Below are 27,872 nucleotides of genomic sequence, written 5' to 3'. Positions count from 1 at the left end.
TGATCCAATATGGCTTCTCTTATGTCCTTACATGTTATCAGTCACCTGCCAAAATGAGGATACAGTTCCAGTATTTACCCTTTAGCTTTAAAAGACAGCCTGGAAGGCCCTCAACAACTACCATGTACTTTTATTATAAAAGATCTTTTATTAAACATTTTGCAATTGTATACCTAAGCAATGCATCAGTATTTAAAGGATTCTGGGCATAATAATCTTTAATACATCAATGCCTACACTTGTAAACTTCTGATTTGCTTAAAACACATTTTCACAGGATGAGGCCAAGTCGTTGCTGGGATCCATACCCAACGAACGCCCTGCCCTCAGTCACAGTTACAACCACTTGAATTTTTACACATTGCGTTCTATTAAAAAACATACGTAAAAAGTGCAAGATTTGACCGATTCTCTTTGGACAGTCATACAAGCATGATTCCTCGTCTCTCTTACATCCTGTTCATGGGTCCTGAGGAACAAATAGGAAGGAAGTGAAGTGTCAGAAAGTTAGCACAAGTCGTTTGCCAGAGTCTCCGGTGCAAGCTACAGAGGTGGCGGGGCAGAGCTCCGTTTGTGAAGACCTTCAAGGGCCAAGGCGATTGGTCAGTACCATCTTCTACGACTGGTCAGAAGACAGCCTGCGGTAAACTGAGCAGATTGCCTGTCAGGTTGGGTGTAGACAGAAGGAAGGAAGGAGTCACAATGCTTGGACAGGGCAGCCGGCATACAAAATGATTGTTTTTTCCTGTAAAAAAACCCATCTCTCTCAAGCCACAGGAAAGGACAGCACGAAAGAGGTATGAAAAGCCAGCCAGTAGATGGCCGCCTGTGTATTCTAAAGTCGAGAGAAAACACAGGAGCTGTACTGCAAAAAAAATGCTGGTTATTCAGAAGTACAGTTAGACGCATCTTCTGGAGCAGGTAGCACAACTTTCAGATCTTTTAGAAGCTCTATCTGGGTATCCAGTCTTTTCCGCGTTTCCAGTAGTTCCTGAATTTTTTCCTCTGTTCCTGTATAAGATGCTTATTAATAAATGCAATGCAATTTGTTGAAGAGCACTATCAATAGACTGCTAGATGACATAAGACTTCTAGAGATAGCCACATTAACTAGCTACAAGGAGAGCCAGTTCGCTGTAGTGGTTAAGTGCGCGGACTCTTATCTGGGAGAACCAGGTTTGATTCCCCACTCCTCCACCTGCACCTGCTGGAATGGCCTTGGGTCAGCCATAGCTCTGGCAGAGGTTGTCCTTGAAAGGGCAGCTGCTGTGAGAGCCCTCTCAGCCCCATCCACCTCACAGGGTGTCTGTTGTGGGGGGAGAAGATATGGGAGATTGTAAGCTGCTCTGAGTCTCTGATTCAGAGAGAAGGGCAGGGTATAAATCTGCGGTCATCTTCTTCAAATGGTGACAAGCTGGAAATTTTCAAGATTTCAAACTTTCATGGAAACCATGACACGGGGAAACAAACTGCTACTTATGCCAGAAATAGCGGGTAGGATTCCTCTGGCAGGCAGCAAGAGCTCCTGTTTCCAGCCCTCAAAACAAACATGTCAACACTCAGCAGGTGCTGGGGGGAAGAGGCCAACCTGACTCCACTATCTTGAAGAGCACTATTTCAGTTGGACTTGAGAATACACTATCTCACAACACCTCAGTTGTGCCAGTGAGTGATACGCTCGAGGGCTCCCTTGTGCCTCAGGGTTAGCCTAGCAATTTAAGGGCCACCCTGCCTCTACACTTGCAGCAGAGATGGACTTTGTTTCATACCTACCGGAATGTGTATTTGCAAGAATGTTTTCAAACAAGCCACAGTCAAAAAGGGATATTACCGTCTCTTCATATTCTGAGGGCAAAAAGACAAAAAAAAGAGAAACATTTTTGTATCAGAGAAAAGTATTGTTTTGACACTGACTTTAGTGTCAGGAACTATCAATTTGCATTAGCGAGGTGTGTTCCATTTTAATCCAAGCTGGGAACGAAATTTAGGCCCAGAATTATTAAGGATGAGATATACTGTATTTTTCGGACCATAAGACGCACTCCCCCCCCCCAAAAAAAAGTGTGGGGGGGAAGTGTGTGCATCTTATGGAGCAAAGGTACCTTCCTCGGGGGGGGGAGGGGCGATCCGTTGCCTCCGCCTCTGATCCCGGCGCTTCCCCCGCACCTGCCTGCCTGGCTCCAGCTTCTTCCAGCAAGCGCTGGGATCGCTCCACGCTGCCCCCACCGTAAACCGAGCGCCGGCTGCAGAGAGGGCAGCGTGCTTCCTCCGTGCCTGTCTGCCTGGCTCCAGCTCTGACGCTTACAGCAAGCGCCAGGATCGCTCCCTCTGCCCTCCAATCCCAGCGCTTGCTTTAAGCATCAGAGCTGGAGCCAGGCAGACAGGCACGGAGAAAGCACGCCGCCCCCTCCACAGCCGGCGCTCGCGAAGCGCTGGGTTTGCGGAGGGGGCGGGTGCTTCCTCCATGCCTGTCTGCCTGGCTTCAGCTCTGATGCTTAAAGCAAGCGCTGGGATCGGAGGGCAGAGGGAGCGATCCTGGCGCTTGCTGTAAGTGTCAGAGCTGGAGCCAGGCAGACAGGCACGGAGGAAGCACGCTGCCCTCTCTGCAGCCGGCGCTCGGTTTGCGGTGGGGGCAGCGTGGAGCAATCCCAGCGCTTGCTGGAAGAAGCTGGGGCCAGGCAGGCAGGCGCGGGGGAAGCACCGGGATCGGAGGCGGAGGCAGCGGATCACCCCCCAGGAGGAAGGTGCATCCTATGGTCAGGAGCGCCTTATGGTCCGAAAAATACGGTAGTCTAAAACTTGCACATTCGAGTGTTATGCTTTTTAGCTGAATTGCTCTAAATTGAGTAGCAATGACATCAACATCGATTCCCCACTAGCCTTATGCCGCTCTCACGCTCCTCTCCTCTGCGGGGCTGCAACTCGCTCTGCCTCTTTCGCGCAGCAAACAAGATCCTCAAAAAAACAGTTTCTGTTTGCCGCACGAAAACGAAGAAGCTAGTTGCAGCCCGAGGGCAGATAGTGTAAAATCTGACAGGAGCCCCGCAGAGGAGAGGAGTGTGAGAGCGGCATAAGGCTAGTGGGGAATCAATCCAAGGCCCCAGAAGCTTCATCGTGCAAAAAATATTCCAGCAGAATGGGAAAATTTATATTCCCTGCCTGCCATGGCAAAATGAAAAGGTACAAGCCTGAGGTTGCTGCACAATCCCCAGATCTGGCACATAAATATATTCAGGCTGACCTACTGAACAACAACGGTGGCATTTTGTTTTACTGGAAGAGGGGCTGGGGCTGCCCATCCAGACTGCTAAGTGGGTTTCACTTCTCACTGGACCAAGAGCAGAGTAGCTGGCAGGGCGAGACAGTCCATCTCAAGCAACAGATTTGGGAATGCAACGGAAGGGAAACGCACTCTCCATGGCTGCAGGTCACTGCATTTTAACACCAGCCTTTAGCTGGTCTGCATCAAGCACCAAAGATATTTGCTCTGACCTGGAGAGCCCAGGCAAGCTCTATCGTCAGATCTCAGGAGCTAAGCAGGATCGACTCTGGTTAGTACTTTGGATAGGAGGACCTCCTTGAAATACCAAGTCAGGAAGGCGGGGGCAGGCTTTATCCAGCTGTCCTCCAGACCTCTAGTAAGGGTCAGTCACTAGAAGTCGCCATGATTTACAGGTGCAGAGACACACACAAACTACAAAAAATACCCCCTCCCCGCAAAACCATCAAAGATGTTCCCAGAGAGACTTCTCTCAAGATCAGACACGTTTTTCATCAGACACTCAGATTCCATAATTTTTCATCAGATACTCAAATTCCACAATGGCAAGGCTATTTTTTGAGCAGGAATGCAGTTCTGGCTGGCTTGGCATCAGGGGTGCGGCCTGATATGCAAATGAGTTCCTGCTGAGCTTTTTCCTACCAAAAAGGCCCTGCATAATGGCAGGTCAGTAACTCAACCTCCCCCAAGTTAAGTGAGGCCAAAAATAATCATTTCCTCCCAAACCAACCCCCTGAAGAGATCTATCAGAAAAGGGATCTGAAATCTAGATACTGAGGTTTTCACTCTTACTTTTGTAATGAATAACTACCGGGTACTTGCTCATTTCTGGTTTAACAGCAGATACGTATCCTGTTCCTGCAAGGGGGGAGGAGTCCAACGCTTGAGGCATTCAGAATTTGCTCAGTGTGGACCAGGAAGCTAGACTGTGATAGGTGAGTCGGCCCTTCTCTTCCTCTGAGCAAAAGGCTCTTGTTTGCAGGTGGCTGCCTCAAGAGGGGCAGTGAGGAAAGCGGGCCTGCTTGCAGTACCTGCATCTGGAGTGTTGTCGTCCATCAGCTTTTCCTGCGCCAGGTGTAGGGTGTCCAGCATCTCTTCGAAGATTTCATCGAGAAGCCCAGCCCGCTTGCATTTCCTCAAGAACTCTACCCTGACTAAGTAACAGAAAGAAATGCACCTTTAGTGGAATCGCTTTCCTGGCTCTGTCGCTTGCCGCTGTTAGAAAACCTTTTACTAAAGTCACACGTGATTTCCGAGATGCTTGAAGGCCCACGTTCAAAAGCCCAGGAACATTTCCTTTCGAGAGGCAACGGCTTCTGTTTCCACCACATTGCTCTGCCAGAGTTCTGCCAATGGACCTTGCATTTCTCCACAAGGCTAACAAAGGAGTTCAGAAACAAACTCTTCCTGCCTCCTCTCGTGCCATTTAAGTTTCAACAAGAGAGTAGCTTATGACTGACTGTCCCTATCAGAGTTGAGGCTGTCATTGGCCAGGCCCCCCCCCTTACTTGGCACAGCAAACCACAGTGCAGAGGCATACAAAGCTCCACCCACTTTCCCTCTCTGTTCTCCAGGCTTTCTATTACTCAAGGACAGCAACTACTCTAAAACAATAGAGAATCCCTCATTTTCTCGCTCCTTACCCATGAGACAGGCACACAACCTAGCCTGCTTCACAGGGCTGCTGTGAGGGTAAAACGGGGGAGAGCAGGACCATGCAACACTGCTGAGCTCCTTTGGGTAAAATGGGCGAAAGCAGGCTTGATTCTTAATCAAGGGCAGAATAGCCTTATTCCCCAACAAATCCCACAGTGCATCCCTTTACTTTAGTCAGGTGCCACCATGCTATTCATTCATTCATGTCATATTCTTACTTGCTGTGTTTGGGAACAGTGCTGTGCTGTAGCGAGAGCAACATCTGGCCACCGATCTCAACAATGGGATGCCACCATCCAAAGAGATGCTGTCCTTTCACAGGCTGTTCTGATCCATCAGTGTCAAGAGATAGCAAAAGTCATAGACCAGGGGTGGCCAAACTGTGGCTTGGGAGCCACATGTGGCTCTTTCACACATATTGTGTGGCTCTCGAAGCTGGCTCGGAGAAGGCAAATCTCTCTCTAAATCACTTTTCCAAGCCAAGCCAGCCAGTGGCTTGGATGCATTCAAAGTTGCTTTCTTTCTACCTCTCTCTTCCCCATCTATTTGCTTTCCCTCCTTTCCTTCCTTCCTTCTCTCAAACATCTGACGCTCCTGTCTCATGGCTCTCAAAACATCTGGCATTTATTCTATGTGGCTCTTACGTTAAGCAAGTTTGTCCACCCTTGTCATATACCTTTCTGCCGCTCCTGTTTTTTCCTTAAGGCTTGCAGGCTGTCCTCTGCGATCTTCTCCTTTTCACTCTGCCAACAAAAAAATTATAAAGTTTGCCTGTTTATTAGCATCCCACCATCCAAGCTACCAGTGGCGACACGTCTTATTCTCCCGAGGGAAGCCCTTCCCCCAAACAAACACCTCTGGGCAACAGTCTGGAACTAAAACTGTCTCCAAGCAATTTTGGCTTGTGCATTTCCTGTTCCAATCTGTAAAAACAAGAACAAAAGGGGTGGCAGCATTAACATAAATGCTGGCTGAAAGCAAGGTCACCTCTATACAATGGACCTCCTGGAGCTCTGCCCAAGTAGCCTTGATTCCTGGCCTCTCCCTTTTGGAGGATGGATTCCACTCCCTACTAGCGTTCCCTCTAAGCTGAGTTGGTGTGAGCTAGCGCAGTTTTCTAACCTCCAGCTCACACCTTTTTTTTTTTTAATCAGCTCAGGAGAAATGGCCCGAGAGCTAACTAATTTATGCCGCAGCTCACCACTTTAATGCCAGTCGCCCACGAAGTAGAACTTGTGCTCACAAGACTCCACAGCTTAGAGGGAGTATCCCTAACACATGCTTCATGGGCCAGCAGCACAATATTTCTGCTCAGGCGCATGAAAAATCTCCCACCCGCACCCCTTTGAAAAGAGCTACAGAAGGGATGGTGATATAGCAGTGCAGGCGGAGGCTGCTTCCATGGTCACTGAAAGGGCATCAGCTACACAGAAGGGTCAATATTTCAGAAAGATTAGGGCACTCTTCATCTGCATTTCTCAGGCTCAATAGCAACCAAGTGAAATACACGGGAAGGGGGAAGTCAAGGAAGCAAGCCGCCGTGCAAAATGTCCCACAAAACTGCAGAACACTCCAAAGACTTGAACTAAATATCAAATTGTTTCACCAAAATTTCATACACAACATATATTCATGCAGAAACAGAACATACAAGAGCAGGATAAGCTACTCGACAAAAACTTGTTACACTCTTAAAGACCCAGTCCTTCGACCGTAATTCTTTTCTCTCTTCCCTCGGTGTTTATTCCTGCTTTGCCGTATTAGAGGTGAAGAAGACGCACCTCCTCACGTTGCATCTGAGTGCAGAGGCTTGTCCGAAGATTCTTGGAGGTGAGAAAAATCCTTATAAAAGTTCATAGACGCGTACGGGCTTCTCTAGAAACCTTAAGCCTTTTAAGGCTTTTTTGAAGCTTCACTGCATGATTTCACATCTCTTCGAGTCGGTGACTGCTCTCATCTCACAGTACCCATAGGGCTACCGATCTGACTTCGACTTCCCCCTTCCCGTGTATTTCACTTGGTTGCTATTTCTCAGGCTCAAAGCAGCTTGCAATATCAAAAAAAGAAGTCCGCATATTTCACAAATGTGACTTGCCCTACACAGATCAATTCAGCAGATGAAAGGAGGAGGAAGAGCCAGTGATGCCCTCCCTGCTCGCTTTCCCAGATTTGGAATTTTCAATGAATTCACCACTAAAAACCACAAGATTGCGGATTGCTTGAAAAGGACTGGGGTGGATTGCACTTGCATCTAAACAAGTCTGTTATACACAAAAAAACAGGGGGCTGAACCACGAATAGAGAAATCTCATTCCAGAACGATAGCAGGAAAAGCAAACGCTCACTTTTGTGCTATCGGTTCCAATTTTAAACAACTGTTTGAGAATATGGGGATAATGACTACATACCACTGATGGTTGATTATGTTATATATTAATATTTTACAGTGTTTCCTAATTAAAAGAGCACAAATGGCTTTAGAATCGCCCGCAAAGGAAGTAGTGTGAGAATCCCAAACCTTTCATTTCATGTACTTTTATCCTGTTCTAGGTTTAGAGCTCCAGAGATAAAACAGAGGTGGATGTGTAACCAGGGCTTTTTTGGACGAAAAAGTCCAGCAGGAACTCATTTGCATATTAGGCCATGCACCCCTGACGCCAAGCTAGCTGAAACTACATTTCTGTGCGTTCCTGCTCAAAAAAAAGCTCCTAACTATTATGATCTCGAAAGACATATTTAACCAAGAATTGTGGGGAGGGGGGAGACTACCTCAACCAGAGGGTGGAATGCCGATGCGTATTGCTGGGGGGAGGCAGCCCAACTTTTCCCAGACAAAAAGAGTAAGGCTGGTCAGCAGGAGTAAAAGCAACGTAGCAAATTACTTTTGGGAGGGCCCTGCTTTATTATGCTGCAGGGAACACCGTATCACATGGAGCCATATATGCTTGGCCGAGGGAGGAAGCTGGTATAAAATGTGGCAGCTGAAGAGTCTTAGAGGATCAGCATCAAGAATTCATTTGCAGAGGGCAGCCATATCAGTCTGCAGTAGAACAGCTAGATTTGAGTCCAGTAGCACCTTAGAGACGGACAAGATTTGGGTGTGCGTGTAAGATTTTGAGGGTCAAAGTTCCCTTTGTCAAGCAAGAAGGGTATCTGGCAAAGGGAGCACTAATTCTCAGGTGTTTATTACCCACCCACCCCATCCTGTCCGTCTTCACAGTGCTACAGGACTCGAATCTAGCTATCAAGAAAGAACTCAGTAAGTGTTTGGCTATACTTTACCATTTTTTTCCTAGCAGATGAAGACTGCACTGTAATGGGCGACTTTTCCCTTTTAGTGTCCTCATCTAGAAATGTCAACAAGCAATAATAAGTATAGTATAAAAGGCCAACGTTTTATAATACTTCATAGCACAAGATATACCATAAAAACCACAGAGGGCAGCTGCCCCACTTTAGCTTTCTGACTTTTCTGGAGAGCTTAACCATCCCCAGTAACAAGGAAGGGAGGGAGGGAGGTAAGAAGAGAAGGAAGGAAGGCAGGCAGGAAGGAAGGCTTAGCTTCCAGAACCTTGCTCCACTTGGTCTGCAGCAAATGGGCCCTTTTAAACTTTCAAGGACCATTATTTTCTATAGGTATATCTGGACTATGCAGGACTTATAGGTGGACCTGGACTCTGGAGATCAGGTCCTCAGCCTGTAAAAAAAATAACGGTCCTTTCAACTTTAAAGAGCTACAGACCCTTTGGGGCCCATAATCCTCCTCTGTAGCTGCCTCCCTGACACAATCACCAATCCCAGTATTATTGGGAGTGGAAACACTAAGAATTATTGGAGGGGTGTGTGTGCATTCACAAAACCAGAGATTCCCACTCAGTTCCCAGAAACCTAAGGCTGGTTTATTTGGGTTGGTAGTGTTTGATTGGACACCCCTTGATAAGGCCTCCCATTAAACCAAGATTAAATTATGCTAACTATGGCTAATATGATCACCCATATACAGGCCACCCCACTAGTTATGACTAGTTTGGATTTGAAGCCTAACAACAACAAGAAACCACCACTGGAAGGAAACTCTTCCACAATGAAAAGCCCATGCTGGTCCAAATCAACAGGTTCCTCCAGCAAGCCAGGCTCTGGAAAGTTTTAGTGGGTATTCTTGGGTTTTCCTAAGTTGTTTAGTGGAGTAGGAGAAATACAAATTAGGTTTTAAACAGCCCATAGAGTGTTTTTTACACAGTTATATGACAGGTAGTTTCAGTGATGGGTACACACGTGTCTTCAATGGGGGGGGGGGACTGTTTTAGCAAGCCCCAAAGAGTCTGAAGCCTGAGAAGGCAGCCTGGCTCAGGAAATACACCAAGTGCTACATCAACACAGGGAGTAAGGAAAAGATGACTTTTCCTTAAGAGCAGCTGAGATCAAAACGTCCCTCCTGGGCATATCTGTTGGATGGCAACTGAGGCCTACTTTCCCACACAATGTGCTTCAAAACCAAGCAGCTGGTCCAACACGAACTGTAGACAACGTTACAATGAAAAGAAACTCACCGTACAGGTTGGCCTTCCTATCTGGGTCATGATTTGGACAGAACACTCTAAAATGTTGGGGAAATTGTGAGAGAAAATACACAAGATTAATACAGCAGTGCTCACTGATTAGTAAAACAAATATATAAATGATATTATTTCAGTAGAAGAAGCATTTGGCTTAGGAGGAACCAAGTACAGTGCCCCTGTTCATTGCTTTAAGAAAATTCTGAAAAAGGAATTCAACAATGGAAATACAAGATGTCTCAAAATTCTAGCAATATTCCCTTGGAAGATTTGATTCAATCGCTTCTTAAGAGATTAATGCATTTTTTAAAAATTCATTTCAATTCGACAAATTTCTTTAGACTATGACATTGTATTTTTTTTTTTAGCATTCAGTACTCCAAGGCTGCCCCTAGTCATGTTTGATTAGAAGCACGTCCCATGCATTTAAAAAAACGGTGTGTTCAAGACCACAGCCTCCGTTCACCTAAGCTCTTGATAACCGTTCTCTGGTTCTGCTCTACTTGGCCTCTGGCTCCTTGCTCATATAAGTGTTTCCACACGAGTCCAGAGAATAAGGCTTAAAAATTGCCTAGTAAAAACAAATTCAGAAATTTCCCTTGGCTTAAGAGTGTTAAGATATTTCCCTCTTATTCAGCTGCCAAATTACAAAAGATCTGCCTCAGGTCTTTACAGGAAATGCGAACAGCAACCTTTGCTTTGCTACAGGGGCTGTGGCTCATTCGTAGAGCATCTGCTTGGCATACAGAAGGTCCCATGTTCAAACCCCAGCATCTCCAGGAAAAAAGGGTCAAGTGGAAGCAGATGTGGAAGACTTTTCCTGATACCCTGGAAAGGCGCTGCCAGTCAGAATAGACAATATTGTTTTTGATGGACCAAGGTCCAGTTCAGTAGAAGACATTCATATGTTCAAGAAGAAAATTCTAACTCTCTGTCACACTGTATTTGCTCTTTCCCCTAGAACAGGGGTGGGGAACCTTTTTTCTGCCAAGGGCCATTTGGATATTTATAACATCATTTGCAGGCCATACAAAATTATCAACTTAAAATTTATCAACTGACTTTTCCAGGCCCCACAGCGATCCTGGCCAGCCAGCCAGGCCCAAGGGAGACGGCCATGCAGCATGGCTGGGCCCCATGATCCCTGCCAGCCAGCCAGGCCCTAGGGAGGCTGCTGCACAGTACAGCTGGACCCCACGATCCTCACTGGCCAGCTGGGCCCCAGGGAGGCTGCCACATGGCTCAGCTTGGCACAGCAATCCCTGAGGGCCAGACCAAGTGATCTCGAGGGCTGTAAATGGCCCTCGGGCTGGACGTTCCCCTCCCCTGCCCTATAAAATAAGCCACATGAAACCTTTATCATGCAATGTCAGCAATATGTAATACCCCGCAATATCTCGCAATATGTAAATAACCCCCATCTCAAGTGTCTTACTCTAATCAGAATCGGTGTGATTCAGAGCAACAGTTGCCAATTCTAAACTTTTTTTTCAGAGTCGCACTGATTAAAATAAGTTTCTCTGCACATTCTCATGTTCACTGTTTGGAGTCTCTATTTGCAAAAATAAATAAAAAGTGTTTTGTTTTTTGCACAAGCCACAGAAGCTGGAGGGATCTGAAGCAGGTAACAGGATTTGGAAGCGGTGGGCATCTGTAATGGACAGGGACTGCAAACACAGAACACCGGAAACTGTGTAAAACAATTACAAGAAAGCACTGTAGGGGATTAATGAATAGTGAAAACGTTTTAAAACCCTTTTGGAAAACACATATCTCTTCCATTTTAAAAGGAAAGGAAAGGTCCCCTGTGCAAGCACCAGTCGTTTCCGACTCTGGGGTGACGTTGCTTTCACAACGTTTTCACGGCAGACTTTTTACGGGGTGGTTTGCCATTGCCTTCTCCAGTCATCTACACTTCCCCCCCAGCAAGCCGGGTACTCATTTTACCGACCTTGGAAGGATGGAAGGCTGAGTCAACCTCGAGCCGGCTACCTGAAAACCCAGCTCCCACCGGGGATCGAACTCAGGTCGTGAGCAGAGCTTAGGACTGCAGTACTGCAGCTTTAACACTGCGCCACGGGGCTCTTATTTTAAAAGAGCAAGTATTTAATAAAACCTGCCTCCCTCGATCAAAAAATGGGTTCTCTCTCCCAGTTTTTCCAGGCCTTCTCCTTTCTAACAAGGCCGACGTTTTCTCATGCTGTATCACTTAATACACATTTTGATAAGCACATTTCACTGCAATTTTTAGCGTAAGCCTAAATCAGTAATCCCTTTTATTCCTGGCTTTTACAAAGATCTCTGCAACTTATTTCCTTGTGAGACATCTGCACAGAAATAGCTCTTAACTTCTAATCTCTTCCACCACATAGCTGGAATCCACAGCAATCCAGGGTTTAGGAAAGCTGGGAAGACACCGATGGGCTTCTTTTTTGCGCTAAGCGAGAGCTGACTCATGGTGACCCCCACAGGATTTTCAAGGCAAGAGACATTCACGGGTGGTTTGCCACCGCCTGCCTCTGCATAGCAACCCTGTTCTGCTGGTTTCCTATCCAAATAGAAGATGAAGATATTGAAGATATTGGATTTATATCCCGCCCTCCACTCCAAAGAGTCTCAGAGCGGCTCACAATCTCCTTTCCCTTCCTCCCCCACAACAGACACCCTGTGAGGTAGATGAAGATATTGGATTTATATCCCGCCCTCCACTCCGAAGAGTCTCAGAGCGGCTCACAATCTCCTTTACCTTCCTCCCCCACAACAGACACCCTGTGAGGTAGATGAAGATATTGGATTTATATCCCGCCCTCCACTCCGAAGAGTCTCAGAGCGGCTCACAATCTCCTTTCCCTTCCTCCCCCACAACAGATACCCTGTGAGGTAGATGAAGATATTGGATTTATATCCCGCCCTCCACTCCGAAGAGTCTCAGAGCGGCTCACAATCTCCTTTCCCTTCCTCCCCCACAACAGACACCCTGTGAGGTAGATGAAGATATTGGATTTATATCCCGCCCTCCACTCCGAAGAGTCTCAGAGCGGCTCACAATCTCCTTTCCCTTCCTCCCCCACAACAGACACCCTGTGAGGTAGATGAAGATATTGGATTTATATCCCGCCCTCCACTCCGAAGAGTCTCAGAGCGGCTCACAATCTCCTTTCCCTTCCTCCCCCACAACAGACACCCTGTGAGGTAGATGAAGATATTGGATTTATATCCCGCCCTCCACCCCGAAGAGTCTCAGAGCGGCTCACAATCTCCTTTCCCTTCCTCCCCCACAACAGACACCCTGTGAAGTAGATGAAGATATTGGATTTATATCCCGCCCTCCACTCCGAAGAGTCTCAGAGTGGCTCACAATCTCCTTTACCTTCCTCCCCCACAACAGACACCCTGTGAGGTGGGTGGGGCTGGAGAAGGCTCTCACAGCAGCTGCCCTTTCAAGGACAACCTCTGCCAGAGCTATGGCTGACCCAAGGCCATGCTAGCAGGTGCAAGTGGAGGAGCGGGGAATCAAACCCGGTTCTCCCAGATAAGAGTCCGCACACTTAACCGCTACACCAAACTGGCTCTCCTTAGCTTCTGAGTTCTGACCAGGTTGGGCTAGCCTGGGTTATCCAAGTCAGGGCCTTGGGCTTAGCATTAATTCTACAGATACCAAAGATTTACACTGCTGATGATCAGCTCTATTTCATGACACTCTGGGATTGTTTGGATTCACTGATATTGCCTAGCCATCAAACAGGCTCCTTTTACCAGAAAGCATTTTTTATTCAGCGCCACAAAAGCGATGGTTCCAAACCACAAATAAATGGAAGAGGCCACCCGAGATAAAATGTTGATGGTGGTACAGAATTCAGAATAGGTTTTGTTAAATACCGATAAATGCCTTGCACTTCATCTGTTTCTATTGCAGCGTCATCACACAGAGCACAGAAATAATGGTAACTCCTGCGACAGTGTTTCACCTCACACCCAACGGTGGCTCCTTTCTTGCGACAGAAATTACACATCTGCAACAACAGGGATCGCAAGGCTAATATTTAGTTGAAGTTTAGTATCCATCATTAGGAAATAAAGATTTTTCAGGAGTAGCAAGCCATCAAGGTTTAGTAGTTAAAGTGTCAGACTAGGATCTGGGAGATCCAAGTTCAAATCTCCATTCTGCCATGGAAGATTGCTGGGTCAGTCACACGCTCTCAACCTAGCTTAACATCACAGGGTTGCTGTGAGCATAAAACGAAGGAGAAGAGAACGATGTAAGCCATCTTGTGCTCTCACTGGGAGAGAAAGACAGGATTTCGATAAAGTAAATAAAACAGTTGTGAAGCTGTCTCCTCAGGGCTCTGGGGAAATTGCCCTTGGTGAAGCCCCCACCCCCCTCCAATCAGCTCAACACCCATTTCTCCCCTTCCCTGAAAATTCTCATTACCTCAAAGCGACTGCATCTTGTCTATCAGAATCTGGAAAATCCATACGCTACCCAACTACTCTTACTGAGATGGGACTAATCTCACGTGAGACAAATAAATCACTCTGCAGCAAGTCAGTTGTAGGAGTCACCTACAGGAGATCCTTAGGAACTTCAGTGCTTAACTGTTAAAGTGCTACCAGTAGATGACTCACCAGCCTCCTTCCTCTCTTTAGTTCATTCACAACTGAGGACACATCGAACCTTATATCAAGGTTTTCAGGGTTATGTTCTTCAGATTCCACAAATCCAGAGGAATATAACTAAAAAAAGAAAAATGGAAACAAAAGTTAAATAATAATAATAATAATAATAATAATTTTGCAGGATTTACTATAAAGATGAAGCAGTAAGAAACAGCAACTAGAATTTGCAAGGGATTCGAATTCACTGTCTTTGATTCAGAAGTTTCTTTGGTGAGTTTACTCATCTACAAACAACCACTCTAAACCAGGGGTGGAATTCTAGCAGGAGCTCCTTTGCATATTAGGCCACACACCCCTGATGTAGCCAATCCTCCAAGAGCTTACAAAAAAGAGCCTTGTAAGCTCTTGGAGGATTGGCTACATCAGGGGTGTGTGGCCTAATATGCAAAGGAGCTCCTGCTAAAATTCCACCCCTGCTCTAAACTATACACACTCTTGGATTTTAGCCACCGTGGAGCAAAAGGCTCACTCACTTCGAGCCACCCAAAAACCTCAGGGTTTGTTCAAGAATGCACTGCACTGCAAGGCAGCATCTAGCTGCTCAGAGGGAGAGGCCAGAGCTCAGAGGCAGAGCATCTGCTCGGCATGCAGTAGCTGCCAGGTTCAGTCCCCAGGTAAAAGGATCAGGATGTAAGCGAATTGAAAGACCCTGGAGAGTGGCTAAAAGTCTCAAGCAGGCAATACTGATCTTGAAGGACCCGTGGTCTGATTAAGAATCAGCCACCTTATCTGTGTTCATCTCATCCCACTCTAAACCTGAAGAACTGAGGTAACCTGCTCACAGAGGCGGCCTTTCATCTCCCCCACCTCTGGACTCAGTGCTTCAGTCAGCTAGTGCAAGGATACAGGGAGCAGCCTAGAGATGCAAAGACCCAGGGGGGAAAAACACCCAGGGAAAAAAATGGGGGGGAACCAGTCCCCCCCCTCCACTTTTTTTGGAGGGCTCTCCCCCTGCCAAGTCTTCCAATGGAAAAAATTGAAAGATTGGGAACTACTAAAAAAAAAGTTAAGTATTTTTAAAGACATAGTGGGCAGCTCTTAAATCTAAGACACATTTCTTCACCTAGATGCAAACTGTTCATTGCTTCTCAACAGGTGTATGCCTTCTATTGTCAGGGGAGGGATGGTGGCTCAGTGGTAGAGCATCTGCTTGGTAAGCAGAAGGTCCCAGGTTCAATCCCCGGCATCTCCAACTAAAAAGGGTCCTGGCAAGTAGGCGTGAAAAACCTCAGCTTGAGACCCTGCCAGTCTGAGCAGACAATACTGACTTTGATAGACAGAGGGTCTGATTCAGCATAAGGCAGCTTCATATGTTCATATATTGTCCTTTTGACCTGATGAAGTTGACCTTTTCACCTCTCCTTCAAACCACTGGGCACATTTACCACAGATGGGGTAACGGATGTGCTTGTACAGCGTAGCTGTACAGTGCTTACATTTTTTGCTCTTCAAAAGACTAGGAACAGGTGTCTTCTCCGCTATTCAGTCATGCCAATCTACATGACTTATAGAAGTCCATTTTGCACCGTAAAGAGAGGCAACATGCCCGCTCTGATTCCATCTCCTGGCCTTTCAACCAACATGGATTACTTACATCAGCGGCAATGAGGTGCTCCCCCTGTCCAGTTTCAACGACACCACTGCCCTGACCCTTTTAGCCACTTTTATTTGTCCCAGTAGCAGTGCTCTATCGCTACAAAGCACATCACACATCAATTATATGCACTTGTCATGGATTGTCCTGAAAGAGACCTTTGGGCATTTTCAGTTTTCCAGCCATTTATCGCTCACAGGTAGGAGGTCACTGCAAACCTCACCAAGCAGTCTTGATGAACGGCAAGATTCTGTCCTTCAGCGACATACATAATGGAACATTCTTCGTCCTCTGGGCAAAATGCACACTGTCTTCTTAACATCTTCGCCATTATCTTTATGGTGCCGCTGAACTCTTATGTTATTTCACCTTAGGAAAAAAAAAAGAGAAGATTTTAAAGACTGACATGACAGTAAATCTCCCCCCCCCCCCCCTTTGGCTCAAGGAAGTTAAATTACTAGCGTTGATACTTTAAAGCAGCCTTGCTTCTGAAATTCTGATTAACTGACAATTACATTTTGACCAGCAATGCAGGCGTCCAGGTCAGACTTTGGCAAACCTCTAGAAGGGAAGAAAACACTTCGTGCCTTTGGTGTTCTTATAAAATATGAATGTGGCATCTTCAAGAGGGTGGCTGCTCCCAGCTGTGCAAACAGGGAAAATATACAGGACTCAGAGCCACTGAGAACCAACGGCATATCTCTCATGGACCGCCTTTGGTTTACCATGGGAAGAAGAGTCCTTGGAGGAAGAAGACAACCCACCCCCTAACCCTACCCTGGCAGACTTTCTAATTTATTTATCTATTTATTTGGTGGATTTTTATTCTGCCCTTCCCACAAGCGAGTTCAGGGTGGATTATAGCAAAAAAAACCCCACCCCATAACACAATAATGAAAAATTCAATAATTAAAACAGTTAGAGCCATACAGTTTATACATATAGTGACATAACTAGATTACCACAGTCTCAAAGCTGAAGCCAACGGGCTGGTAGGATGTAGTCAACCTCAAACTGGGCCGCTAAAGATAAAGTGCTTCAGCCTTCCCAAGGGGACCCTGAGCCAGCACTGGCGCCTCCCAGCATGCACCTGCCCACGACCAGACCCACCATGGTCTTCCAAAACACCCCAGGAGCAGAGAAAACAAAAGGGTAGGGCTAAGGCATAGACCAGAGCAGGAGTGCCTGGCGGCCCCGTCTGCTAAAGAAATGCCAGGACAAGTAAGTCACCACAGGATCTGAGCTTCAGCATTCATCATGAGTAGAGATGCTGACTCAGCTTGTGAGGAAAAGCCTAACAGGAAACCCAGGGAAATTCCCTATACAAGGCGGCAGCCAGTGTGGGAGCAACTTGTCTGCAGTGCTGCTGGCAATCTTGCCACTTACCTGCCTTGTTGAAGCTCTGAGAACCTTGCTACCTGACCCTGGAGTGTGCTTCTGGACTATGACTTGGAATGGGGATCCTAGAACCCTTGCTGAGCGAGCTGCTGTGGCCTGGGACTTGCCTTCAACCTCATGAGCAAGACAATATTGCTGGGACATACAGTTAGAAACATGCTAGGTCACAGGCATACCTGACAAAGGGCAAAAAACAAGCTGCAGTCAGAAAATAGCACAGAAGTCCCACCCAAATATCTTGGAAGCTTGCTACTATTTCAGGAATGCCCATGTGTCATGAACAGAGGAGAGGAGAGGAGAGGAGAGGAAGAGGGAGAGGGAGAGGGAGAGGGAGAGGGAGAGGGAGAGGGAGAGGGAGAGGGAGAGGGAGAGGGAGAGGGAGAGGGAGAGGGAGAGGGAGAGAGAGAAAGAGAGAAAGGGTGTAGATGAAAAGCTTCAGGTGAACCATAGTTAAGAAGCAGTAACAATTTTGCTTTGAGAATTGTTGGGAATCTTTCCTAACACTTTCCAATATAGACTGGATTAGTAGCAAGCCTGTCTCCAGGAGAGAAGTGGATGATTACTCAGTTGACATGAATAAGCTGTCACTTCACCTGGGATATCTTTTGTATGGAATACACCGCAAACTGCATCTCATGGTTTCACACACACTAACAATGAGAGAGCATCTCCTTGTCACCCAGTCTGCCAATCAGAAGTGGCAATCAGTTGCCCTGGCCTGGATAGCCCAGGCAAGCCCGACCTTGTCAGATCTCAGAAGCTAAGCAGGGTCGATCCTGGCAAGTACTTGGATGGGAGACCTCCTTGAAATACCAGAACCTGGAGGCAGGGGCAGGATTTATTCAGCCACCTCTCTGAATATCTTCCAGGCCCCAGTAAGGGTCAGTCGCCGGCGGTCGCCATGACTTCCAGGTGCAGACACACATACACCTGAAACTTGTTAGGAAGGGATCTCTTTCCCAACACCTTCGGGAAGGCAGTTCCACAGGGATGGTGTGCAGGGGGAGAACAGACATTTGGAACTCATTTTACCAATCTCGGAAGGATGGAAGGCTGAGTCAACCTGGAGCCGGCTACCTGAACCAACTTCTGCTGGAATCAAACTCAGGTCATGAGCAGAGGGCTCCGACTGCAATACTGAAGCTTTACCACTCTGCGCCACGGGGCTCTTTGTTCACAATGGGAGGGATGGCCTAATAGGTATGCAGGTTCCAGGTTGCAAAGGGCTTTGAACCAGCACCTGGTACTGAACCCCAGCAACAGACAGGAAACTCAAAATGTCAAGAGAATTAAGGTTTCATTCTTTTCTCGAGATCAGACAAAGAGTGGTAAATCCAACAGAGTGGTGACAATTCTCTCCAGATCTCTATGTAATCTTGCCCAACAGGGTCCAGAAGAGTCCAGCCATTCTTTACAGAACCACCTGCCAGATCCTGTAACCATCTTGCAGTGAGTTCACACTTTAAAAATCCACTGAAAGCCATTTGGCACAATGGTGGCAGAGGGGAATCCCAGTTTCCCAAGGTGAGCCAGGATAGAGCATTTGCCTAGAAAAATGCCTGGTGCCCAGGAATTTGAAACCTTAAAGATCTGAAATATTTCTGCAGCCACGATTTAGCAGATCGTTTATGATGGTCACAAAGGAAGTTTATTTTGATGCTATATCACCACAGCATATTTAAGACGAAGGGGGAGACTAACCTGTTTCTCCAGTTCATCAGAAGTTGAAGTTAAGGCACAGTTATGCCAGTGGTGTCACATTTCAACAGAGTCAAAAATTCAAAGCACTAGAAGGAAGCTTGATTCATTCACAATGTAAACAGTACCTGTCTCTTGGCTTGACTATGTAAATGGGCAAGTGCAGGTTTCTTGCACACCCTACTTTAAAGTATCGACCATGTAGACCTGGACAGCTCAGCCTGAAGACCAGCCTGAAAAAGTAAAGAAATTCCATTTCAACCTCTTTTAGTGTGATTTAAGATATTATTTCACTCCAAGCAAAATTCTTGAACAGTATATAAATCTATGTTATGAGGTTAAATACTAGGTAAGCAGGACAACTAATAACCTGGAAAGCATGTATTGGGGTGGGAGTGCAAATGATTATGCTATCAGACGTCCAACACTTTGGGCTGATCAGTGCAGTGTTCTGACAAATACCCAAGCGTCAAGCCAGAAGTAACCTTCTGTGCAGCCTCAGCGGCACTGCCAGAATGAAGAGGTGACCTGGCCCTGCACTGTCAACCCAAACCAACCATTCTGGGTTGCCTTCCAAGTGCCGGGAGGTCTCTCTTCTCTTCTTCCTGGTCCACTGCCCAGGAGCTAGTCAAGCTCTTGTGTGCACAATAGGAGTCCACTCCCGTAGCACCTTTAAGACCAACAAAGTTTTATTTAGAATGTAAGCGTTCATATGCAGGCATACTTCATCAGACAATGGAATGGGGTACAGTGAGTAGAGCTACTTATAGCCGGTGGGCAGTGATTAAGCATGCAAAGTTAAAATCCAATGGCAAAATAGTGAAATTACCAAATCGAAAGATCATTTGGCCTGGATAGCAAATGTTCTTTCAATTTGGTGATTTCACTCTTTTGCCATTGGATTCTAACTTCGTACCACTTTGCATTCTTAACCACTCCCTGCCAGCTATACATAGCTCTGCTCGCTGCACCCCATTCCATTGTCTGAAGAAGTATGCAAGCATAGGAAAGCTTACATTCCGAATAAAACTTTGTTGGCCTTAAAGGTGCTACGGGACCCCTTCTTCGTTCTACTGCTTCAGACCAACACGGCTGCCCGCCTGGATCTACCTTGGGTGCACAGTGAGGAGGAGACTGAATGTCAATTACCTTTCACTTCCTTGTTGGCATTCCGGTGGCAAAGTGGACTTTCCCACTTGCATCCTGCTCTTAAATGGGGCTCCCATCCAAGTCACTGAGAAAATTCCCACCCATCTAATTTTCAGAACATCTGCAAATAATTCACCGGTTCCCAAATAGCTCTGCTGCAATAAGAAAACCAGTATAAAGTTACAAAAGGCAGTTTGGGTCCACTATTTTGTACCTCCTGTGAATGTTTACACTGGATGTGATCAATAAAAGTGGAATCCAAATTGGCAAATATTTACTTTGCATTTTACAGCTGAGGAGTGATATCACGGCCTGTGCCAAACAACAACAAAAATCCTTACCATCATTATATCTATAATTGCTCTCCTATCCATCTCCCAGAACAATCTGAAAATCTCAACGGTTACTGTAGATCAGGGGTGGTCGAGCTGTGACTCTCAAGCCGCATGTGACTCTTTCACACATATTACATGGCTCTTGAAGCCCCCACCGCCCCATCAACAGGCTTGTCTCTGCATTTAAAGTTAAAGTTGATTTCTTTCCACCTCTCCTTCCCCCATCTGTTTACCTTCCTTCCTTCCTCACATTCTATGTGGCTCTTACATTAAGCAAGCTTGGCCACCCCTGCTGTAGAGTATCCTCCTCAATTTTCCTCATCTCACCTGTCCTCCAAGGAGCTCAGGGCAGTGTACATGTTTTCCCTCTTCAATATTTTATTTTCATAACCACCCCATGAGGTAAAATCATAGATTCACAGAGTTGGAAAGGACTTCCAGGGTCATCTAGTCCAACCCCCTGAACAATGCAGGAAACTCACAAATACCTCCCCCTAAATCCACAGGATCCTCATTGCTGTCAGATGGCCATCTAGCCTCTGTTCAAAAACCTCCAAAGAAGGAGAGCCCACCACCTCCCGAGGAAGCCTGTTCCACTGAGGAACTGCTTTAATGGTCAGGACGTTCTTCCTAATGTTGAGCCGGAAACTCTTTTGATTTAAATTCAACCCGTTGGTTCTGGTCCTACCTTCTGGGGCCACAGAAAACAATTCCACACCAATTCTATATGACAGCCCTTCAAGTACTTGAAGATGGTGATCCTATCACCTCTCAGCCGCCTCCTCTCCAGGCTAAACATGCCCAGCTCCTTTAACCTTTCTTCATAGGACTTTGTCTCCCTCATCATCTTTGTTGCCCTTCTCTGGACCCGTTCCAGCTTGTCTATATCCTTCTTAAAATGTGGTGCCCCAAACTGAACACAATACTCCAGGTGAGGTCTTACCAGAGCAAAGTAAAGCAATACCATCACTTCATGTGATCTGGACAGTATACTTCTGCTGATACAATCTCGTACTTCAGGATTAAATTTTCTCCATATGTCTTCTAGGTTTTCTTGTTTAACCAGTTCAAAGAAGGATTTTGGCAACAATTTAACAGATGGCAAAGAAAGATTTCGGAATTTGTATGGGCTGGGAAGAAACCAAGGATTAAAATGAAAGTTTTAATAGATGCTAAAGAAAGAGGAGGATTCCAATGATCAGATTTAAGATTATATCATGAAGCAGTTTGTTTAGTGTGGATAAAAGATTGGGTGATGCAGTTGAATAAAAAACTTGTAGCGTTGGAAGGTCATGGAAATAAATTCGGCTGGCACGCTTTTATGTATTATGGGAAGAAAAAGAGGGATAGTTTTTTCTCTTACCATTATATAAGAAATAATTTGTTGAATACCTGGATGAAATATAAGAAATATGGTGATTAAAGAAAACCATTATGGATAGTGCCAGAGGAAGTGATAATAACAGCTGAGATAGGTGAGGAAAAATGGCTGTCATACAATCAATTATTAAAAATACAAAGTGGCAAAATAGAATTGAAAACTGCTGTGGAGTTGAATAACAAATACGATTGGTTTCAAATGCAACAAATAGAGTTTGGTGGAAAACGATATTAAAACTGAAAGAATAAGACGAGAGCAAACAAATGGAAAAAGTTCTGCTTGGAGATAATGAAAAATTAATTTCAAAAACTTATGTTACTTTTAAAATGGTCTACAGAAGATGAAGTAGTGAAATCTCAAATGATTAAATGGGCAATAAATGTAAATAAAGAAATACAGATGGATACATGGGAATATTTATGGAAGAACTCTATGAAACTTTCAACATGTCAGAGTATTAAAGAGAACTGTTTTAAAATGATGTATAGATAGTATATGACTCCTAAAAAATTGGCAAAGATGAATAACAAGATGCCAGACAGATGCTGGAAATGTAAAAAACATGAAGGTTCTTTCTACCATATGTGGTGGACTTGTGAAACAGTGAAAAAGTATTGGCAGATGATCCAACAAGAAATTTCTAGGATCTTGGGATATGAATTCAAGAAAGCTGCAGAGACTTTTCTGTTGGGATTACAAATGGAAAAATTTCCAAAAGAAGATAGAACTATAATTTGGTACTTGCTTTCAGCTGCTAGGACACTATATGCGCAGTTATGGAAGCAAGAAAAAATACCAGAAAATGGGATTGGATTGTAAAAGTTATGACATGGAGTGAGATGGACAAATTAACAAGAACTTTAAGAGACTATGATTTAGAAGATTTTAAAAGGGAGTGGAAAAAATTTAGAAGTTATGTAGAAGACGAGTGGAAAGTAAAAGGACATTGGACAATTTTTAATAATGATTTATTTATGTATTTATTTATTCTATAACTTATATCCCGCCCTTCCCACAAAGTGGCTCAGGGCAGCTCACAACAACCAATAAAACAATAAAACAAAGTTCAAAATTATTACATTTAAAAGTTAAAACATTTAAAAACCTAAAAACCTTAAAATTTTAACATTAAATCTATACCATATGAGTCACAGAAGTCTAATAAGCTACATTTATTTCCCAGTCAGGCGTAGGCTAACCGGAAGAGGGTTGTCTTACAGGCCCTGCGGAACTGAGCAAGGTCCCGCAGGGCCCTCACCTCTTCCGGCAGCTGGTTCCACCATGTAGGGGCCATTGTGGAGAAGGCCCTGTCTCTGGCTGTCTTGAGACGGACTTCCTTAGGCCCGGGGATGGTGAGAAGGTTTTGAGTCCCAGACCTCAGTACTCTCTGGGAAACGTGTGATGAGAGACGGTCCTTCAGGTAGGCAGGTCCCAGGCCATATACGGCTTTTTAATAATGATTAAACTTTAGAAGAAAGAATAATATTAATTTTCGTTCTTAGGAATTAAGGGTACCTTTTAATGTTAGTATTTTGAGTAAATAACACTGGCGGGGGTCAAGTAACGGGGGGAGGGGTGATTAGAAAGAAGCATATGGGATAGATGAAAAGAAGTTATTAATGGAAATTGTTACCATATGTTATCAATAAAAACTGTTTAAAACCACACTTCTGCTGATACAGCCCAAAATTGCTTTTGCCTTTTTAGCCATCACATCACACTGTTAGGTAGGTTTGGTTGAAAGGCAGTGATTGGTACCCAGCAAAATGGGGATTAAAATCTGGGTCTCCCTGTTCCCAGCAGAGCATTTTAACCATTACACCACACTAGTCCTTCTGCCCTGGTATAAGTCAACCATCACCTTTGAGCATATTCTCCTTAGGAACATCCTCCAGTGAGGTATATGCCATCATGTGTCAACAGTGCCTCTGTACACAGTTCAAAGAGTTTAGCCCCTAAAGAAAAGAATAAACAGACCTTCCAAAAACGAGCACAAATAAATATGGCTTTCCTAAACGGGGCCATGACCTGACAGGAAGGACTCTGTGACCCACCTGAGGATACAGATGGACAGGCTAAAGTCAACTGTGGGAAATAATAATGGGGAAGAAGTCTCCCCGTGTGAGTTGCAAAGGGGTAGCTGAGTTAGCCTGACATAGAAAAATTTAAACAAAAGCCCAGTATCACCTTGAAGCCTAACAACATTGATTGCAATAGCACAGCTTTCAGGAGTCAAAGCCCCCTTTCCAGACAGCCCATGTAACCCCCACTTCTCATCTATCTGAGAAAGTGGGCTGAAAAAGGTAAAGCTCCTATTACAATCAATGTTGTTAGACTTTAAGGTGACACTGGGGTTTTGCTTTATTCCCTTTCTGGGAACAACCCCTTGGCACCACAGGAACACAAACGTGGTAGGCATGTCATTTGGGATGCTCTTAAAAAGCTCTTCATAAGTTACATCTGAATACATGTATGCATTCAGTGTACGCTCACTTATTCTTTACACATGCATTGAATGATTCTCATGTTACAGTCAACCCATGTAAAGCTGAACATGTGATCGAAACCCCACCTTTTATCCAGGTAGGGTTGCTGGTTTCATTTGTAAAAAAATCACAATGGCGCTTTCTTACAATGTACCTGTATAGGCAGGATATATGCAGGTTCGCTGTACCATGTGAACAGGGCTTTAATGAAAGACTGATCAGGTGGGCTTTTGGAGGGCGGGGGGGTCTGCTCTGGGCCAAGGATGGCCAAACCTGCTTAACATAAGCCCAGGTGCGCAGCCGTTATGTTAAGCTTGCTTAATGTAAGAGCCACATAGAATAAACCTCAGATGTTTGATAGCTGCAAGACAGGAACATCAGATGTTTGAGGAATGGAGGGAGGGAAGGAAGAAAGGTGGGGGAAAATCAACTTTAAATGCTTTCTCCAAGCCCCCAGCTGGGTTGGAGAAATGATTTAGAGAGAGAAATACTTTCTCCAAGCCAGTGGGGACTTTGAGAGCCATATAATATGTATGAAAGAGCTACATGTTGCTCCTGAGCCACAGTTGGCCCACCCCTGCTCTGGGCCACCCCCTGCCACCTATCCTGGGCCGCACTCTTATCTCTGCACACTAGATGAGCCCTGCTGGCTGCTGGATTAGGCCTAGCGCTCCATGCAGTCCCCTTAAGAACATAAGAGAAGCCATGTTGGATCAGGCCAATGGCCCATCCAGTCCAACACTCTGTGTCACATAAGGACATAAAAGAAGCCATGTTGGATCAGGCCAATGGCCCATCCAGTCCAACACACTGTGTCACATAAGGACATAAGAGAAGCCCTGTTGGATCAGGCCAATGGCCCATCCAGTCCAACACACTGTGTCACATAAGGACATAAGAGAAGCCCTGTTGGATCAGGCCAATGGCCCATCCAGTCCAACACACTGTGTCACATAAGGACATAAGAGAAGCCCTGTTGGATCAGGCCAATGGCTCATCCAGTCCAACACACTGTGTCACATAAGGACATAAGAGAAGCCATGTTGGATCAGGCCAATGGCCCATCCAGTCCAACACTCTGCGTCACATAAGAACATAAGAGAAGCCCTGTTGGATCAGGCCAGTGGCCCATCCAGTCCAACACTCTGTGTCACATAAGGACATAAGAGAAGCCATGTTGGATCAGGCCGGTGGCCCATCCAGTCCAACACTCTGTGTCACATAAGAACATAAGAGAAGCCATGTTGGATCAGGCCGGTGGCCCATCCAGTCCAACACTCTGTGTCACATAAGGACATAAGAGAAGCCCTGTTGGATCAGGCCAGTGGCCCATCCAGTCCAACACTCTGTGTCACATAAGGACATAAGAGAAGCCCTGTTGGACCAGGCCAATGGCCCATCCAGTCCAACACTCTGTGTCACATAAGGACATAAGAGAAGCCCTGTTGGACCAGGCCAATGGCCCATCCAGTCCAACACTCTGTGTCACATAAGGACATAAGAGAAGCCCTGTTGCATCAGGCCAGTGGCCCCTCCAGTCCAACACTCTGTGTCACACAGTGGCCAATATATGTGTGTACACACACACACATACTGTAGCTAATAGCAACTGATGAACCTCTGCTCCATATTTTTATCCAATCCCCTCTTGAAGCTGCCCATGCTTGTAGCCAACACCGCCTCCTGCGGCAGTGAATTCCACATGTTAATCACCCTTTCCCCCAGCGACCAACCACTCGCCCTGCAAACACACACCCTGCAGAGGCCGAGGCTGCCCCACAGCCGGCATTCCCACCCGCCTTGCAGAGGAGCAGAACCGTCTCAAAACTTTGGCTCCTGGGAGGCGGCTGGGCCGGTGGCCCAAAACCACGAAATCCACTAGTTTCCCCTCCCCAGCCCTGCCCGCCTTCCCTTCCCTTCCCAGGCAGAGCCCCCCAAACTCTCAAGGGGGCAGAAGCCGAGACGACGACGCGACTCCCCTCTTGCAGGCCTCCCAACTGGGACGACAAAGGAGAGGCAGCCAGGCAACCCCCAGCCTCCCACCCCCGGGCAGCGGCCGCGGAGGAAGAGGCGGCCGGAGCTCTCTCCATGGGACCGGCTCTGAAGGCGACCCGGGGGCCTTTCTCCCTTCCCCTGAGAGCTGCCCAGGCGGCCCTGCATCTCTCCTACCCCACGAGAGAAACGGAGCAGCTTCTTCCTCCTCGTCTTCACGCAGCTCCTCTTCTCCTGCCAGGCCCGACAGCCTCAGCGCCGCCCAGAGCTCCACCTCTCGCCCGGTGGGGGGAGATTCCTCCTCTCCTCGTTAGGAAGCCAATTTCTCCCTCCAGTCCCCGCCATGAGCGCCCTACCCACCCCTTTGCTTTCGGGGAAGCTGACAAACGTGACTTCCCCTTTGCAAGAGGCTGCTGTTGCTGTTGCTGCTGCTGCTTCCGGATGCACTAAAAGGAATGACAAGATTGCCCATTAGAAAACAATGGAAGACGCTGGGTTGTCCATAGGATATAATGGGAGAGAAGATTGTCAATTGACTTGCGTGGGCTCCACGGAAATACATTGAAGGACAAAAACGGCTGCAATGAAAACCTTCTTCTTCCTCCTCCTCCCGTGCAGGAAGCTGCCCTAGTGCCATTCCCCTCAGGTTTCCCTGCCCCGTCCAACCCAGCAGGTGTGAGTGAAAGGGCAGGCTGGCGAGAAATGTGCTCCCTGTGGGGCGAGCTTGGGGCTTGAGTCGGCCCCCCATGCAAAGCAGCTGTGGGTGCCACACTTCCCACAGCATAGAGTGGGAGGGGCTCTTCTTGCCTGACTGGGCAATGCATGCTCATGCTGGCCAGCCGCTTTTTGTGGCGGGTAGAAGAAGCCAAAGCCAAACAGGTCAAGTGCTTTCGCACCTTCAGTAAGGTTACCAACTTCTAGGGGGGACCTGGAGAGCTCCCAAAATTGTAAGGCATCTCAAGACTACAGAGATCAGTTCCCCAAGCGTTTTCCCTCTGTTCTAATCAAGGTCATGATAGTATGTTCTGTACTTTTGTATGCCACAGTAGGGTTGCCAATCTCCCAGTTGGGGGCAAGAGATCCACTGGTTTGGAGGCCCTTCCCCAGTGCCAGTGGAGAAGGGGGTAGGATGGGGTTTGAATGTCCACTGGGCACTCCATTATATATAGGGCATAATGGAAAATCGATCCATTGGTCTCTGGGGGGTGGTGGTTTTTTGAGGTAGAGGCACCAAATTTTCAATATAGAATCGGGTATCTCCCCACAAAGTATCCCCCAAGTTTCAATATAGAATCTGGTATCTCTTCACAAAGTATCCCCCAAGTTTCAAAAGGATTGGGCCAGGGGGTCCAATTCTATGAGCCTCAAAAGAAGGTGCCCCCATCCTCCATTATTTCCAAAGAAAGGAAGGCATTTAAAAGGAGTGCAGTCCCTTTGAATGTGACCGCCAGAACTCCCTTTGGAGTTCAATTGTGCTTGCCACAACCTTGTTTTTGGCTCCAGCCCCAAAGTCCCCAGATAGTTCCTGAGTTGGACCTGCCAACCCTATGCCAAAGAGGCTGTTTTCCTGGTGTGTAACACAACAGGAGGGATTCCTTCCCTGCAGAGTGGACCTTTATTTGGATAAAGGAGACCCCTATCAGACAACAGCACAGAGGGCCTGATTAAGA

General features: G+C 46.4%; 1 protein-coding gene across 7 annotated transcripts; it reads right to left on the bottom strand.

Moving 5' to 3' along the window:
- Positions 1–128: 128 nt before the first annotated feature.
- On the bottom strand, positions 129–26,638 carry PHF11 (PHD finger protein 11). Of its 7 annotated transcripts, none has more exons than XM_060231938.1 (12): positions 26,380–26,567; positions 18,988–19,092; positions 17,150–17,337; positions 15,987–16,132; positions 14,119–14,226; positions 13,372–13,505; positions 9,487–9,533; positions 8,219–8,283; positions 5,613–5,679; positions 4,312–4,434; positions 1,774–1,845; positions 129–1,023 (listed from the first exon to the last, which is right to left on the bottom strand). In XM_060231938.1, the coding sequence occupies exons 4-12, from the start codon at positions 16,092–16,094 to the stop codon at positions 884–886; spliced, it is 864 nt and encodes a 287-aa protein (XP_060087921.1). In that variant the 5' UTR covers positions 16,095–16,132; positions 17,150–17,337; positions 18,988–19,092; positions 26,380–26,567; the 3' UTR covers positions 129–883. The 7 variants fall into 7 exon arrangements, with proteins under 7 accessions (XP_060087921.1, XP_060087939.1, XP_060087976.1 ...); XM_060231956.1 differs by having other exon boundaries at positions 129–1,011; XM_060231993.1 differs by having other exon boundaries at positions 129–661.
- Between the last annotated feature and the right edge of the window lie 1,234 nt (positions 26,639–27,872).

Source organism: Heteronotia binoei, chromosome 1, assembly GCF_032191835.1.
Source record: "Heteronotia binoei isolate CCM8104 ecotype False Entrance Well chromosome 1, APGP_CSIRO_Hbin_v1, whole genome shotgun sequence".
Taxonomy (NCBI): domain Eukaryota; kingdom Metazoa; phylum Chordata; class Lepidosauria; order Squamata; family Gekkonidae; genus Heteronotia; species Heteronotia binoei.
This window is presented reverse-complemented; position numbering and strand designations above follow the sequence as displayed.

What these genes read in the sequence shown, in the direction of transcription:
- PHF11 (XM_060231946.1), bottom strand. Translation starts at nt 16,094, where the DNA reads ATGGCGAAGATGTTAAGAAGACAGTGTGCATTTTGCCCAGAGGACGAA. An exon ending in CATCTGCTAGGAAAAAAATG is followed by an intron (nt 5,680 to 8,218) that starts GTAAAGTATAGC and finishes TTTTGTTGGCAG; the next exon opens with AGTGAAAAGGAGAAGATCGC. An exon ending in TCTTGCAAATACACATTCCG is followed by an intron (nt 1,024 to 1,773) that starts GTAGGTATGAAA and finishes TTTATTAATAAG; the next exon opens with CATCTTATACAGGAACAGAG.